The sequence below is a fragment of the Archocentrus centrarchus genome, chromosome 17 (genome assembly GCF_007364275.1).
Source record: "Archocentrus centrarchus isolate MPI-CPG fArcCen1 chromosome 17, fArcCen1, whole genome shotgun sequence".
Lineage (NCBI taxonomy): Eukaryota > Metazoa > Chordata > Actinopteri > Cichliformes > Cichlidae > Archocentrus > Archocentrus centrarchus.
In genome coordinates, this window is record NC_044362.1 from 17102131 (window position 1) to 17119194 (window position 17064).

Below are 17064 nucleotides of genomic sequence, written 5' to 3' on the forward strand. Positions count from 1 at the left end.
TGACAGTGACCTGCACACAAACACACACAACAAGCTCGCAAGCGGCATGGTTAGGACAGAGCACACTAAAAAATATGGAAACATCAGTGAAATGCATGGGGACCAAATACAGAGTGGTGTTTTTTCTTTTTTTGTGTGTTTTTTGTTATGTTTTGCTATTTTGAAGGGAGGATTGATGTTTTTAAGCTGTTTAGCACAGCGTTTGGTGGCATAGATCCCGGCAGCGCAGGCCTCTGCGCACCTGAGTCATAGCTTCAAATGCAGCAGCTCCACACACAGAGGACCAGACTGCAAAGACAGCAATCTAAAATGGCATCCTCCCAGTCAGTCCTTTCTTCCATGGTCAGTAATCTTATTAAACAATAAGAAAAATTAAATAGCATGATTAAAGAGCCAACCCTGAATCTGACAGTTTCTGCTGTGCTCTTATCTGCAGTATTATAATGAGGAACAGAGACAAAGTGTCACTGTGGAGGGGTCACAGTACCTTTGAGGATAAAAGTGTTTCAAGCTTTGAAGAGTGAAAGCATGCATTACCATGGAAATCTGAACGAATGAGAAAAAAGAAAGGAGGCCATTTTTTTTTCTTAGAAAAAAAGTTAATCAATTACAGTAAAAAGATTTAACCACAAAGATCATTTTAGTTATTCTTCATATTTCTTTTTTTAAATCAAATTGCATCATCTGACTTCTCTCAGGATTGCTGGTTTGGTCTCTGGTGTGGTGGAGGAGGAAATTCGGCTCGGGATTCATTTCTTTTAGCTGCAAAGCGCAGGCTCACTACAGTTATACACACATTTCAAACCAGTGATGGCAGGACCGGTGCAGCGATACGCTGATAGGACAGAGGAGAGAAGAGACTGTGTGAGAGACACACTCACATTCCAAGTTAATCCTCTGTCTTCAATGTACTGAGAGAAAAAAAAAATCTGCACAAAAGCTCTTAACTGCCAGCTTCCTGTGCACGTGTGCGTGTGTGTTACATGTGCGAGAGCTGCTACGACACTCACTCTCGATGATGTCTCCCAGGCCCTGCGCGTACAGCAGGTCTTTGAGACGAGCCACCTCCTCTTTCAGCTCACGCACCAGGCGGTTGTTGGGGTCCTCGTTGATCACAGCGTTGCAGCGGATCTGTTTGGCACGATCAGCGTACCTAAAATGTGACCATTAAGGTCAGTAAGTCATCATTCCTCAGCCTTTCCATGCTGAATCACGCTGACCAGGCGATATGAAATATAAAGCGAGAATGATGCTACCCCATGTTCTACAGCTGGTAAAAAAAATATAATAAAACAAAATTGCCTGCATGTAATTTTCTCCAAAAAAGGTCAGCAGGTATTTTGAAGTGTCCATTAACGGTTTAACTGACAGAGCTACATGAAGTCCATTTTCCTCAGCAGTATGCAAATATATGCAGAATTTAACCCAAAATCTAATCAGCACATCTATTCATCAGCTTGACCCTGAGGTGTAAGCATGACATTACCTTTAAAATGTATTCCCAGGGAAAAATGTCAAATTTAATGATCCCAAAAAAGAGCTTTAATGATATTTTCCTCACCGGAGGGTACTCAGGGTTTCATCATAGTTAATATCAGCAGGGCTGAGGGCAGCCACCATGGCTGTGCGAGAGTTTCCACCTAAAACAGATACAGAAAGAGTCTTCGTTAATTTACACAAAAAAATGACTTCCTTACAGTAAAAGCTTTTTTTTTAAGGGTTGTATTTGCATACCTAAGTTCTCCCTCAGCAGCCATGTCAGCACCGAGTCTCTGTAGGGAATGAAACTCTCCACCTTCTTCTTTTTCTTGTTCTGTCAAAAAAGAAATCACAATTTATTCAAAGTTTCCCTGAAAAAAAAAATAAAACCCTCCATATAGCCTGCTTGCTGCTGTAATCTGTATTGTGAGATGTAATTAGTAATACTGACCTTGTTTGGTGCTGAGTCCTAAGAAGAGAAGGAGAAATGCCAGAATTTATTGTCTCAACAACACAGAAAAGTAATTTTTTTAATAGAAGATTTTTAGCAAAGTATAAAAAGTCATACCAGTTCAGCTAGAGCAGAAATCACTTTTCCCAGAGTGGTCAGGGATTTGTTGATATTTGCTCCTTCCTGCAAACACACACAAAGACATGTCATATATTTCTCTATCTAATCATGAGTACATTTACAAGTATAAGGATTGTTTTTGAACACTTCTAATTAACACTAGAACCACCGAAGGCGTCACTTTGATGAGCCAGATAATAAGATGATAAGATGAGCCAGAGCTAGCTAGATGAGACTGAGAGATGAATTTATAGGGGACTGTAGTTAGATAAAAGACATATTTTCTAAGACATATTTTACCTTTGCAAAAGTGAAATCATCACCGGTGGGTAAAACTAATAAACTACAAGCGAGTGAAATACTTATTTTGTCAAATGTTACACATAATTAGAAAAATCTGCTGAAAATTAATAACTCAGCTTCTTCAAGAAACATTTTCTTTGCCATCGCTGCTACTGTTGCAGCCCCACCACCAGTTCTAATGTGAATGTGCCATAAAAACATCACTGAAACAGCAGCGTCATCTCACCTTCAGCCTGGTTCCTTTAGCTCCGGTTGAGTCGGCTCTCTCGCTGCCAGCCAAGTCAACCAAACTGATCTTGCTGACCTACAAAGACAAGAATTTTTTCAAAACGAATCCCTCTTTCTGAAAAGGATTAAACATCCACTGCAGCTAACACAATCCACCTGGAGCTGAAAAGGAGAGCTGGCAGTAAAGTGTGGTTTATCAGTCAATACAGAAACATGTTCAGCAGATAACAACACTGCTCACAACCTCCTCACAGGCTATAAAAGGTCATAAAATCATTTCTGCCTCAACTCTCCTTATTGATTTGCTTGTGGTCAGAAGCAGGGAGAAATAAAGCCTGTTTTTGTGGGCGATTTGCGAGACATGACAGTGAGCCGGGATGTGTGTCAGAACCTTCTCTGACGTGTTGTCTGTCTCCATATCGTGTTTCTTCTGCGTGAAGATGATGTTGAAGACGGCGTGGGAGCGGCTGCTCGTCTCGTTCATGTTGGTAGCAGCCACGGTCCTAAAAAAGCAAAAACGCATGCATTTTTTTAAACTACATTTATCAAAGCCAGACTATTTATTTTTAATCGATGGCCTCAGTCTGTTACCTGGCCTTGTTTCCAGAATCCATCAGGTCCTGGATGTCATTGTAGGAGGTGACGGCTAGCTTTGACAGATCTTCAACGTAGGGTCCCATCAGCGGGTGCTCTCTGACACGCAGGTTTCCCTTATTTTTGGGGTTCAACAGGTCACGCACACGCTCACAGTAGATCTCCATGTAACTCACCTGTAGGGAGAAATGGAGGAAGTCATAAAAATTGTTTTATGAGCAATTAATCAGTTAACTTAAGTGATTTGCTGCTCCTGGTGCAATAAGAGATTCAAAATGAATGAATTAGCTTTTGACTAAGAAAATAACACAGTTACAATATGAGCTGGCCCTGTTTCATGTTTTATTTTAATCTGCTGAAAATAGTTCATTAAATACCGACAGGAAAGCCTGCCAAAAAGTATGTCTGTTTGGCATAACTCACCTCCACTGAGTAAGACATGCTGTTGTCATTATTGCTGTCATTGATCTTGGTGAAAAGGTCCTCGCACAGCTAGAAAACAAAAAGCTGGGGGTCATTTTACAAGTTGAGGACTTCAAACAGCTGTGTTGAAGTCAAATATGCAAAAGCTTGTGTTTTACACTATCGTTAGAACTGCTCTCTGTTTTACCAGAGGTATGATTCCCTGCTGGTCTTTCTCCTGTCGGCCCATCATGGTGTAGCTTTTGCCTGCTCCTGTCTGGCCGTATGCAAATATACACACATTGTAGCCTTCAAAGGCGTGGAGCAGCATCTCCTCGCCGATGTCTTTGTACACCTGCATCTGGGACGCATAGTTGATGTCCTCAGGCTGTAGATACGGTGATAGCAGAGCGATAACAGAGAGAGGGCGAGATGGAAAATTAGCATTTTACAGCATGAATATTCATTGTTCTAACACACATTAAATATCAAACAGTGTGCTGGAGGCCAAAAAAAGAAAGTTAGACCGATCAGTCACTGAGGTTTTGATTAAGAACAAATCCTTCTGTTTTCTCGTGCAGATGTATTTCATTTGATGTAAGCTGTTAAAAACTCACTGTGGTGTGTGACCAGTAGGAAAAGTCAAAGTTGAAGCTCTTGTTTTCTTTCGGCTGTTTCGGGTTCAGGATTGCTAAAAAGACCAAAACAGATCAGTTAGAAGCATCAAAAGCTGAGTCACTTTAATAACCTCTGTGTTCTTCATTCCATCCTTCTCAGTTACAGTTTTTTAGTCGACACACAATAAGCCACATGAAGACTGTGAACATATGGAAACGTATACCCATAACAAATCTATATCTGTATATTCCCACAGTCTTTGTGACTGATTGTTGATTTCCTGAAATACCCACGCTAACGCTATAAACATGCTGTACTTAAATGCTTGTGGTTTTGCTTTGTTTTCTTCTTTTCTTGGTTTTGTGATTATTTGCTCCGAGAACAATGTGGTTAATAATGATCCATATTAATGTTTTTGAGTTGGTTTTTTTTGGTGTTTCCCCCACAGCCAATTCAAGTCCTGCCTTATCATTTTGATTATTTACTGGTCTTTTTTGTGTATATTTCACAGCTAATTACAATCCAGTCCTGTGCTATTACCACTAAAAGCTCTGTTTAAAACCTTTGTTTTGCATCCATATTTACCCTCACTGGCCATATTATTAGATATACTTGCTTAAATCTTTGTTAATGCAAATATCAACAACAGCAACTTAATGAATTTAGGAATGTAGACATGATCAAGACAACTTGCTGAAGTTCAAATTGAGCACCAGAATGGGAAAGAAAGGTGATTTAAGTGACTTTGATGTTGTTGGTACCAGATGTACTGGTCTGAGTATTTCAGGAATTGCTGATCTACTGTTGGAACACAACAACAGAGAATGATCCAAAAAGAGAAAATATCCAGTAAGAAGCAGTTCTCTGGATTAAAATGCCTTGTCGCTGCCAGAGGTCAGAGGAGAATGACCAGACTGCTTCAAGCTGATAGTAAAGCAACAGTAACTAGAATAAATAATGATTACAACCAAGGTAATGAAAATGAGCATTTCTGAACACAACATGTGGAACCTTGAAGCAGATGGGCTACAGCAGCACAAGACTGCACCAGATCCCACTCTTGTCAGCTAAGAACAGGAAAATCAATCTGCAATTCATGCAGGTTCACCACAAGAACCTGCATGAAAGACAGAAGGTTGAAAAAACATTCCCTGGTCTGGTGAGTACTCAATTTCTGCCATGATGTTCAGATTAATAGGCTCACAATTTGGCATAAACAACATGAAAGCATGGCTCCATCCTATCTTGTATCAATGGTTAAGGCTGCTTGTGGTGGTGTAATGAAGTGGGGAATATTTCTTGGCACACTTTGGGTCCCGTATGCCTGAATTAGACTTCTGCGTAGGGTCTTTGCGGGGCCTACGTACGGAACTGGAAACCGCTCTGAACCCTATGCGGTAACCTACAACATAACCTGATGTGCACCTCCCAACAAATGTAACTACACATGAGGTTGACGTAGCCTGCAAGGATGATGGGCCTATTTAGGATGTGGTGGAATGGGACATTCACATCATGGATTTGTAGACCTTCATGATGCTATCATGTCAATATGGACCAAAAATCTGGGAGGAATATATCTAGCACCTTGTTGAAGCTACGCCACAAAAGAATTAAGGCAGTTCTGAAGGCAAAAGGGGGTTCAACCTGATACTAGCATGGTGTACCTAATAAAGTGTCCAGTAACTTTATGCTTGCAATGACTTTGATTTAATCAAACCAACACAGAAAGTTCTGATCAATAGGATCCTTTATATATATATATATATATATATATATATATATATATATATATATATATATATATAGATATAGATATATAGATATATATATATATATATATATATATATATATATATACACACACACATATATATATATATATACACACCACAGCCCTCCCGTCTTTAGTAAGCAGAAGCAGCTGCTCTTTTGGCTGCAACCTAAATCTACTGTATCACCCCTTAAGGAAAAGTTCAATAAAGCAGCAGTAGTGAATCAATCCTGTTAAGATGAGAAAGAGTTCTTAGCACTCAACACATGTGAAGTCCCCCAGGTGGAGCAATGCAAGCCTGAATCTTTCAATGAGATTATTAAAAACAGGCACAGCAGACTGAGATACCCCTGCTTTCTCCTCCAATCCTACATCAGCTGACCTCGGGTCTGGACTCGACCAGAACAACGAGGCCTTGTTGGTCCCTGCAGCTCGTATGATGAGAGAAGAGAACTGCGGCTGTCGCTACATTCTACACACACTGATGGGCTTCAGGCCTGACTGAAGCTTTTGTTTTCTCCTCTAGCTGCCAAAATGCTGCATGCCTCCCTGCCCACTGTTACATTGCTACAGGACAAAGCTGCCCACGAGATGAGGTGAAATGTTAGAAATGGTTCAAAGTGGGCCACAGAACAGCACCAGACCATCACTTTAAACATGGGTCGGATTTTAAATGAAGACCATCAGACACAATCTCGTAATCGCTGTATCAAATTGCTGTAATTATTCACATATGTCATATTCTCTCTGTATAATCAATGTACTGTAAAATTAAGAACTGACAAAATATGCATGCAGCCTTATCCTACTGCCCTATATATAACGAACATGGTTAATAGGAAAATAACTTTGTGCAGATGAGCGGAATTCACTGTTCTTCTTATCATTTAATCACAAGCTACATTTACTGGTATTCTGATTTAAAAAGGTTCAAAAGCCCAAAGAGAATTAAAAATGCTCCATAAACACCTCATACAGTACTAAACGATTATGTTTCAGAGGTATAACATTGTACCATGAAAACTGCTTCTATTTTTCCTGCTCATGCCCATGCTTTGTGTTCTGAGCACAGCCTCCACCTTGATGTAAATGAGTGAGGGCATTCGGGCATTCGCTTACTTATTTTCAAAGTTGTCACTCTCCTTAGAGTTTATCTATAATCCAAACTGTTAAAGAATTACCAGTGACACAAAAGCAGCTACTACTTCTCTAAAAAGAAATACGTATATGCACTGCTCAAAAAAATAAAGGAACACTTTGAAAACACATCATCTCAATGGGAAAAAAAAAATCTGGGTAATGTGTTAGAAACCAAAGGGTGGCACATCGTTTGATGGACATGAAAATTATCAACCTACAGAGGGCTGAATTCAAAGACACCCCACATATCAAAGGATAGTGCATTTTGCCAAAATTTAATTGCAGCAACTCTGAATGGTACTCAGTAGTTTGTATGGCCCACACATACTTGTATGCATGCCTGACAATGACAGGGCATGTGCCTAATGAAACGAAGGATGGTGTCCTTGGGGATCTCCACCTAGATCTGAAGCAGTGCATCACTGAGCTCTTGGACAGTAGGAGGTGCAAGCTTGCAGCATTGAATAGACCGCAACATAATGTCCCAGAGGTGTTCTATTGGATTTAGGTCAGGCGAGCGGCCAGTCAGTGGTATCAATTCCTTCATCCTCCAGGAATTGCCTACATACTCTCGCCACATGAGGCCAGGTATTGTTGTGCACCAGGAGGAACCCAGAAACAACTGCACCAACTTAGGATATGACAATGGGTCCAAGAATTTCATCCTGATACCTAATAGCAGTCAGGATGCTATTGCCTAGCCTATAGAGGTCTGTGCTTCCCTCCATGGATATGCCTCCTCAGATCATCACTGACCCACCACCAAACCGGTCACGCTGAATGATGTTACAGGCAGCACAACATTCTCCACAGCTTCTCCAGATCCTTTCACGTCTGTCACATGTGCTCAGGTTGAACCTGCACTCACCTGTGAAAAACACAGGGGGCCTGTGGTGGACTGGCCAATTCTGGTATTCTATAACAAATGCTAATCAGGCTCCATGGTGTCAGGAAGTAAGCACAGGGCCCAGTAGAGGACTTCAGCCCTCAGGCCCAGAGGTGTAAAGGTTCACCGTGGTTAACCAATAACCAGTGAAACAAACTGCGAATGGATCACAGTCATCAATCTATCCATTTTTAGCAGCCTAAGCAGAGAAGCCCAGAACTCTACCTTCCAGCCACCACCTCTAGCTCATCTGGGGAGACACCAAGGCGTTCCCAGGGCAGCCAAGAGATATAATCTCTCCAGCATGTCCTGGGTCTGTCCCGGGGCCTCTTCCTGGTAGGACATACCCAGAAAGCCTCATCCAAGAGGCGCCCAGGAGGTATCCTAATCAGATGCCCGAACCACCTCAACTGGTTCCTTTTGATGTGGAGGAGTAGCAGCTCTACTCTGAGCCCCTCTTGAATGACTGTTCTCTTCACCCTATCTCTAAGGGACAGACCAGCCATCCTTTGGAGGAAGCTCATTTCTGCCACTTGTATCTGATCTCGTTCTTTCGGTCACTACTCACAGCTTGTGACCATAGGTGAGGGTAGTAACATAGTTTGACTGGTAAATCGATAGCTTCGTGTTTACATGGAACACAGGACGTTCAAAGCAATGTAGTTCCCATTGCCAGGCAACAAGTTAGTGGTGTGGATATAAGAGTCGCAAACAAAGTGCGTATGTGATAGTGCCCCATTTCAAAAAGTAGTGTTTTCATCCATTTACATGGAAACAGAGAACGGAGTGTTTCAAAGTATCATTTTTACGCTGTTCTAGTGTAAATGGGAGGCCCGAAACACATCAAAACTTTACTGTTTCCATGTGAAAAACATTCTCGTGTAAATGGGAACTTCGCACTTGGCTGCAAACTACTCCAGTGTGACCTGGAGGTCACCACCTGATAAAGCCAACAGGACCACATCATTAGCAAAAAGCAGAAATGATTTTCTGAGGCCACCAAGGCAGAAGCCTTCCGCCACTTGGATATGCCTAGAAATTTTGTCCATAAAAATTATGAACAGAATCGGTGACAAAGGGCAGCCCTCGCAGAGTCCAGCACCCACTGGAAATGAGTCCAACTTATTGCTGGCATTGTGGACCAGGCTCTCGCTGTGGATATACAGGAACTGAATGGCTTGTAAAATGGTCCAGACACCCCATAGTCCCGCAGCACTCCCCACAGGATACCAAGAGGAGAGCGGTCAAATGCCTTCTCCAAGTTCACAAAACACATGTAGACTGGATGGGCAAACTCCCACGCACACTCAAATATCCTTAAGAGGATAATGAGCTGGTCTAGTGTTCTGTGACCAGAATGAAAACTGCATTATTCCTCTTGAATCTGAGGTTAGACTAACAGATGAACTCTCCTTTCCAGCACCGTGGCATAGACATTCCAGGGGGAGCTGAGGAGTGTAATCCCCTGATAGCTGGAGCATATCCCTTCTTGAAAATGGGAACCACCACCCCAGATCAGGCGGGAGTTAAAGATCTTGCGGACTGGGGTCTCTGCCAGGTGTTCCCAGCACACTCTCACTGTATGTTTATGTGTACCAGGTCTGTCCAGCATCCTCCCCCGCCACCTGATCCAACTCACCACCAAAGGATGATCAGTTGACAGCTCAGCTCACCCGAGGGTCCAGAACATACAGCCGCAGATCTGATGATACGTTTACAAAATCAATCATCGACCTGCGACCTAGGGTGTCCTGGTGCCACGTGCACTTATGGACATCCTTACGTTAGAACATGGTGTTTGTTATGGACACACTGTGGTTTGCACAGAGGTCCAATATCAGAACAACACTCTGGTTCAAATCAGGCAGGCTAGTCCTCCCTATCGTGCCCCTCCAGGTCTCACTGTCGTTGCCCACATGAGCATTCAAGTTTCCCAGTAGGACGACGGAGTCACCACATGGAGCACCCTCAAGCACCCCACCCAGTGACTCCAAGAAGGCTGGATACTCTGAACTGTCATTTGGTGCCTAAGCACAAACAACAGTAAGAACCCATTCCCTGGCCCAAAGGTGCAGGGGAGCAACCCTCCATCCCAAGGGGATACAAGGATACCGCTGCCTCTCACCGAGAGCAACTTCAGACTGGGACAGAGTGCAGCCCCTCTACAGGAGACTGGTTCCAGAGCCCAGGCCATGCATTGACGTGAGCCCGACTATATCAAGCAGGTATTGCTCAACTTCACACACTAGCTCAGGCTCCTTCCCCACCCGAGAGATGATGTTCCATGTCCAAAAAGCCAGTTTCTGTAGCTGGGGATCAGTCTGCCAGAGCCTTTGCCCTTGGCCGCTGCCTGACATACACTGCACCCGACCCCTATGGTGCCTCCTCGGGAAGGTAGAGGTCGGGTTATCTCTTACCCTAATTCTATAATTTGGGAAAAGGAAAAAGAAAAAGTGATTTTCTGGAAAAAAAAAAAATGTGAAAAGTTTTGGATTGCTGTCAGTTAGAAGTATTATTTTGTTGTCTTTTAAAATTTTGTTCCTTGATTGCCAAGACTTGGGAGAAACTTCACAAATTATAGTCACAGGTTTAGGGTTATGATGACTCAGACCTCACAGGGTTAAAGAGAAATGAGCTAAAATAAGGTATTTTATACAGTGGGTGAACTGACGCCCAGTATAAGATAAATAAGAATTATCTTCAACTGTGAATCATGCAAATCTACTTTAGAAGTTTGCATAATAACTCAATTTGAAGCACTTCTCAGAGCAACTATAGTTAAAATGCATAATTAAACTCTCAAACACTGAAATCAGACTGACTCTAAACCCTCAATGAAAAGTCTCGCTGCTACCAGCTGAACGCTCATTTACTCACTTGTGGTGTTTCCAGACATCTGAATGATGCACTTGCTCTCCTTCCCGATCTCCCTGGAGTTGAAGGGTCGTACCCTCACCGCCACCTTCACAGAAGCCCCCGCCATGTTGCAGGTTTGTGTGTGAGTGAGCAGAAGAGCCGGAGATCCCCGTGGCTACCAGTGCACACCTGACACCTGCACAGGTAGACGATGACAGTTTATTAGCAGTTACAGCAGATATTACACCATAAATCATTAAGACTCCATACTGTAGAATTTAGTGCATGAATAAAACTTTTTTTTTTTTTTTAATGATTTTAATAATGGGGATGCAGCTTCCTTAGCCACAAACAGCTGAGATTTAAACATGACACCATTTTCCATTTTTAGGCACTGAATCACAGTCAGTTTGTCTTCAGGGAGAAACACCCAGTTCCTGCTGACTAAATGTCCAGGCCATCATTTGGCAGGATGATCATCAGCATCGCTGCTATTCTACAGTAAAATGGCTGCTTATTCTCTGGCAGCATCACCGCCATGAATCAAGGCATGATTGCTACAAACCGAAGAAAATAATACACTGTCCTCCATGTAAGAATTATGTGGCGCTTTTCACTGCGTCTTTCAACTAAGCTTCTCTTACTAGTTTTATAGTTCTTTACAACCCCTATAAATGGCCTATGCACAAAGCATTTGCTTAGTTCATGAACAAATTTAGAATAATTTATAAATGTATCATTGCTTCCAGACAGCGCGGCGCGCATCTTCACATCCAAGCCTCAGTCGGTAAAAAAAAAAGCGCAAATCTTGCTTAATACCCTAACAATAAGTCATAATCCATACATGATAAATCTGAGGAGTGTAAGAATTTCATTAGATGACATTTGCCGAATGTTTTAAAGGCATGTAAATACTGCCTCCTCCATCTTGCTGTGCCTGCCGCACCTCAACGACAGGCCGCGTAAACATACACAGCTCAGACACCGATTCATCCTACACTGCGTCAGAAAGGAGGTCAGCACACATTATTACAGGTTACATGACAGTCGCAGCCTTTATGAGCTCCTGTGCTCGTCTAATTCATTCAGGGTGACGGCGGCACACTTAATTTTTTTTAATGCGGTTTTGAATATTTTTAAAGACAGCAGCAGAATCAAATACCAAACACCCGGACGCTGCGTCTCTTACACGTACAAAGGCCTCGAAAACACCAGCACACACAAATACCCTGTCCTCACCAAGGCGTGACACCCGTTGGTGCCATGAAAAACATGTCGGGGAGCCGTGTCTTACCTCAGCAACTCAGAGTCGACAGCCGCAAAGGGTGAATCCCACTGCCCATTCAAAACAGCGGCAGGATCCTCTGGTGCCTCCTCCTCTGAATCTCCTCTGCAGCCCGTATTTTGGTATTTCTCTCTGTCTTTGGTTAGCCTACAGCATCATTTCCCCTAACGCATCCATACATGGAGAATCCGCCGGGACAAAAAGAGAGAGAGAGGGTGTCTCAGCTTCAGCAGCGGTGCGTCAGTTAGAAAAGAGTGGGAGACTTCGAGGGAGAGGGAGGAGCGGTGGTCACACGGATAAACAGGACTATGGGTGCGGGATGCTCCGACGGCCCGCCGTCAGTCTGTCTGTCGGGCAGTCTAAAAGCAGGGAAAATGGCGGTGCAGCTGTGCCAGGGATGCTGGGAGGCGGTGATGACATCAGCTTCAGCATCATCCGCAGCGGGCGGCCACGAGGTAAAGCGACGCAGCACAGGAGGAGGAGAGGGAGGGAGAAGATGGACCACAACATAACTCAGAGACGCAAATAAGACTGGAGGGTTATAGAGACAGAAATGAGACACTAAGCTTGATTTAAGATGAGCTCATCTGAACAAGTGTTTGAAAATTGAGCAAAAACGTGCAATAAAACAACAAGTGTTGCATTTGCTATTAACAAATACAGATAAGGCCTGTTTTTTTTTTAATATATACTTTCAGTTCTTTATATATTCCAAAGCCTCTGACAGTGCACAAAAGAAGTGAGGGAGAGAGTGCAGGCAGGGTGGAGTAGGTGGAAACGAGGGTTACGCGTGATTTGTGGCAGAAGAATAACAGACAGCATGAAAGACGAGGGTTGCAAGACTTTAGTGAGACTTGGTATAATATGTGATTTAATGATGGGGGCACTAACAAAAGGGCAGGAGACAGATCTGGAGGTGGCAGAGTTGAAGATGCTCAGGTTTTCACTGAGAGTGACCAAAATGGACAGGACTGGAAATGAGTACAGCTCAGGTTGAGCAGTTTGGACACAAAGTTAGAGAGAGATAAGGCTGCAGAGGTTTGGACATATGCGAGGAGGGATACTGGACATATTGGACACAGGATTTTGAAGATGGAACTGCCAGACAGGAAAAAACAGAGAAGCCCTTTGAGAAGATTCATAGATGTAGTGAAGGAGGAGGTTGGCATGAGAGAGGATGATGGTTGGGATATAGATGGAGGCAGATGTTCTGTTGTTGTGAGCTCTAAAGGCAGCATGGGTTTTCCTTCATTTCCTGTGTTTAAGGACTAGATTTTTGTGGTTTGTGTAGTTTTAGATTCCTGTCTGCTCCTTTTATTATCCTGGAATTGTGAATCTTAGTTGTGGTAATGCACAGTTTAGGTTATGGGTAACACCTTATAATAATGTTCACTTCTAAGTCATTTATAAGCTAGTTAATGATGAACTAATCATTTGCAAAAGATTAATTTGTAGATAAAGTGCTATATTACCAAAATACAAATATGTTGTAAGCCCTTTACAAACAGAATCATGATGTAGTCATGAAAAAATTCATTAGTAAATGGATAATAACTCATTCCTGGCTCCTCAGTGTACCTCTACATCACGTTTAGTGTTAGTGTCTTGTCTCTGTGCTTACTGGTTATCTTTTGGGTTATTTCCTGTTTTACTTTAATATATAGCTGTCTCTTGTGCCGTGCTCTGAGTTTTACATCCCCCGATTGCCTGGTGACAGTGACAGCTGTCTCCTCTGTCTCCCCTGTCTGTTATGCTTCCTTCTGTGTGTGAGTCCCTCTGTGATCGTCTGTGGTTGTTTGGTTTTTTTTTTTTTTTTTTTTTGTCTGTGTGTTCTGCACTTTGGACATTGTTTACAGCCTAATAAATGGCTCGATTTTAATTAAGTTTACCTTCAGCATCCTCCAGCATCCTCTGCACTCCACTTTGCGACAAAATACACCTATAAGTGGCAGGAATTGCTCGTCTCCCTGTATTCTTCTATACAGGTAGAAGGTATATGGTGATGGCACATTGTTTTGTTTTTGAATGTGCTGCACTTTGTCCTGCAGGTGCTGACAGGAGAGTAATTAGCTGGGCCTGTGTGTTCCCTATAAAAGCTATGAAAGCTTTCTTGTTGCAGTGTCTTTCTGACAAACCTGGATTCTGGTTTGTTTGTTTTTTTGCATCATATGTCTTATGTGATAGACTCTTTGAGTGCGTTTGCGTGTCTAATGCTGTATATGTGTGTGCATGCAGCGGCTCCACTGACCTGCCTTGTCAGTCTAACATGCTGTTGGGGGTTCTTTCTTTCCCTTTCTAGTTGCACTGGCAAATTCCTTGTTACCACTTCGTATTCTTGCCACAGTCTTTAAGCCAGACTGTCAGAACGGTCTTTAAAGTAAAGCTTCAGCTGCACTGGACCTGAAATGATCACAGGTGCAGAAAAGTCTGACTTTCTGTAACTTTCTGAAAGAGGTCTCATATATTTGCGTGAAAGTAATCTTCGCAGACCTATGATTTGCCGTCTGAATGTGTGACAGTGCTTCATTTGGGACAAACTGGGATGATCTGTGTCAAGAGACTGTCAGTGCTGGTCTTTTACCAGATGAATCATTGTCCATTATCTGAGTTAAACTTTAATTCTGTTGTCTTGTTACACTTTATCTTGTTGACTTTTGAGGTTCCATTTGCACCAAAAATTACATTCAGACATGTGGTCTCTCCTGTGTGACAAAATATTTGTGTTCTCATAAAAGTTGTCCTTGTGTGTCACCTTCTACCTCTCCTCCAAAAGCTGACATCTGAGCTACTGATGGCAAAATACTCATCAAGCCACCTGCAATCCATTTGGATGTGTTTTACAGACTTTTATCAGTCTGTTACCCAGAGTTACTGAGTAATTCATCTGACAGACTGTTGTATTACATATTAATACCAAAAAAGTTCATTTTTAATGTGCTTAACGTGCCATGCAGATACTAACTCAACAAATCAAAGAAATGTCATCCCATTGTCACTGGAAGGAGCATAAACTCAGTTAACATTTCAAACAGCTCAAATATCAGATATTTGGCACGCAATTTACCTCTAAAGAGAATGGGGAAAATCAGCATGTGACACCTGATAAACTGGAAATATAAAGTTTGGCTCCATGTGATGTCCTGATTAATTTTAGATTTTTTACTCAGACATTGGATCTGTGCATGATGTCTTCCATATCAGTTATCAGGTGATTTCATAGGGTGGAAAATGAAATGCAACATATTGAATAATAATAGGTTATTCAAAGAAAGTACTAGACAGTTTAAACAAGTGCAGGCTAAACTGAGTAGTTAGAACTGGTGTGGGGCAGCCTGTGCTATCAACTGTCTGGTTAGGTCATGGGTAGCAGTCATCATTTCAAATTCAACCTGATGAGGCCAAAATTTCCGTGCTGCAAAGTATGCATGATAGCATGATCTAACATCTGCTTGTATATTGTAGATCTGTGCCTGTTGCTACATGAAACTTAAAGTAGTTTTTTATGGAGTTAATTTCCTGCCAAAAGGTTGCACGCAAAAAACACATGCTGCAGACAAATAAAACCTGTTTTACAAACTGTCCTCAAGAACAAAACGATCTGTCCTCGAGTACAAAACAGCTTCTCCTCGCGTACCAAAAGTTTGTGCCAAAGTCACTTTCCCTCTTTGACAGCAGGGGGTGCTATCGAGACAACTGAAACGCGTCGAGAGCGGTATTCGTTTTCTTTATTCACAATATTAGCTGTTTTGACCTGTAAATGTTGCTGTATGCCGTTATATCTGATAATGCTGGATTGTACATTATGTGGAGGTTTTATTTCCCATAGTTCTGCTATTGAATTCATCCATTTCCTCAGCTTTTAGAACAAATTTAATGTCGCAGAGGCCGCTTCACATCATGATTAGTCAGCTGTGTGAAGGTGAGAAAATTAAGCCAAGTTTTTATTCTGTGCACGTGCCCATGGGCACCACGCACAGCTGGGGACCTAAGAGGCAAATGAAAAAAAAAAAAAACTTATGAGAATTTGATTCTATTGAACTTTTTAGACAGGTATATCTGCTGAGATCAGTAATCTCTCCCAAACGCAGATAACTATGATATATACAGTATTACCAAAATGAATAAAACAAGCAGAAATGGGGATGCCAAATGACAGGGAAATGAAGGGGGAAAAAAAACAAAACAGGAATGCACAATTTTTGTGAAAATGCCATTTTTAGCTCAGCTGTTTGGAAGAAAAAGCCCCAGCCCTCCCCCTTCCCCGTTACGAATCCAAAACAGACCAGTTTTGGCACCTGCTCAGCAGTGCTCCTGATTTTTTGTTTGTTTGTTTGTTTGTTTAAACCAATCCAGAATCAAAACATTGCAGGTAACTTCAAAGTTGTTGAAACACTCAGTAAGGTGACAGTCGAGCTGATTTGTAGGTTAGCTGGATCAGCAGCTCAAAGTCTCGGGGGAATTTATGACCTGAAACTTTGGCTGGATCTAAATGAAGAAGTCAGGCTGTCCTCACCAGTGGAAGGTCTGCTGCACCCCACAACAGACATGCAAGTATCCAGGGAATATCCCTGCTTTCCCTGCATTGTTTTCCCAATAAAGAAAGGAAAAAAGTCTGATCATCAAAAGAAGGCCAGGACACAGGGATCTGTAACTGCATATCCCAGGCATGCTCAAAAATGCTTTAAAAATATATATTCAACAAAGCTGCCATATGTAGTGTATGCAGGACCTATATAATTACAAATCAAACATTTTGCCTCAGGACCAATTTTCAGATTTATTTATTTTATTTTTTGTTATTGGTGGTGTTTACTGCAAGTTACCGCTCTTGAGGGACTGAAACCACAGATGCAGCCGATTCAAATTTGCTGGTGTGTAACTGAAGCAGCAGTAGGGATGGGAATCAAGCTCAGGTACCAAATTATAGC

The 17064-nt window shown here is 42.2% G+C and overlaps 1 protein-coding gene across 3 annotated transcripts in view; it reads right to left on the minus strand.

The window, feature by feature from the left end:
* The window catches only part of kif1ab (kinesin family member 1Ab), a 31576-nt gene extending 19086 nt beyond the window's left edge, over positions 1-12490 (minus strand). For 2 of the 3 annotated variants that reach the window (XM_030751161.1, XM_030751159.1), the window contains exons 1-13: positions 12146-12490; positions 10873-11047; positions 4195-4268; positions 3786-3965; positions 3599-3667; positions 3173-3351; positions 2973-3084; positions 2580-2657; positions 2048-2113; positions 1931-1948; positions 1735-1813; positions 1562-1640; positions 1011-1153 (exon numbers count right to left, since the gene is read on the minus strand). In XM_030751161.1, the coding sequence (XP_030607021.1) occupies positions 1011-1153; positions 1562-1640; positions 1735-1813; positions 1931-1948; positions 2048-2113; positions 2580-2657; positions 2973-3084; positions 3173-3351; positions 3599-3667; positions 3786-3965; positions 4195-4268; positions 10873-10978 (1183 nt within the window). In that variant the 5' untranslated portion in view covers positions 10979-11047; positions 12146-12490. The remainder of the gene's footprint in view (positions 1-1010; positions 1154-1561; positions 1641-1734; positions 1814-1930; positions 1949-2047; positions 2114-2579; positions 2658-2972; positions 3085-3172; positions 3352-3598; positions 3668-3785; positions 3966-4194; positions 4269-10872; positions 11048-12145) is intronic. The other variant, XM_030751160.1, reaches the window with a different exon arrangement.
* Between the last annotated feature and the right edge of the window lie 4574 nt (positions 12491-17064).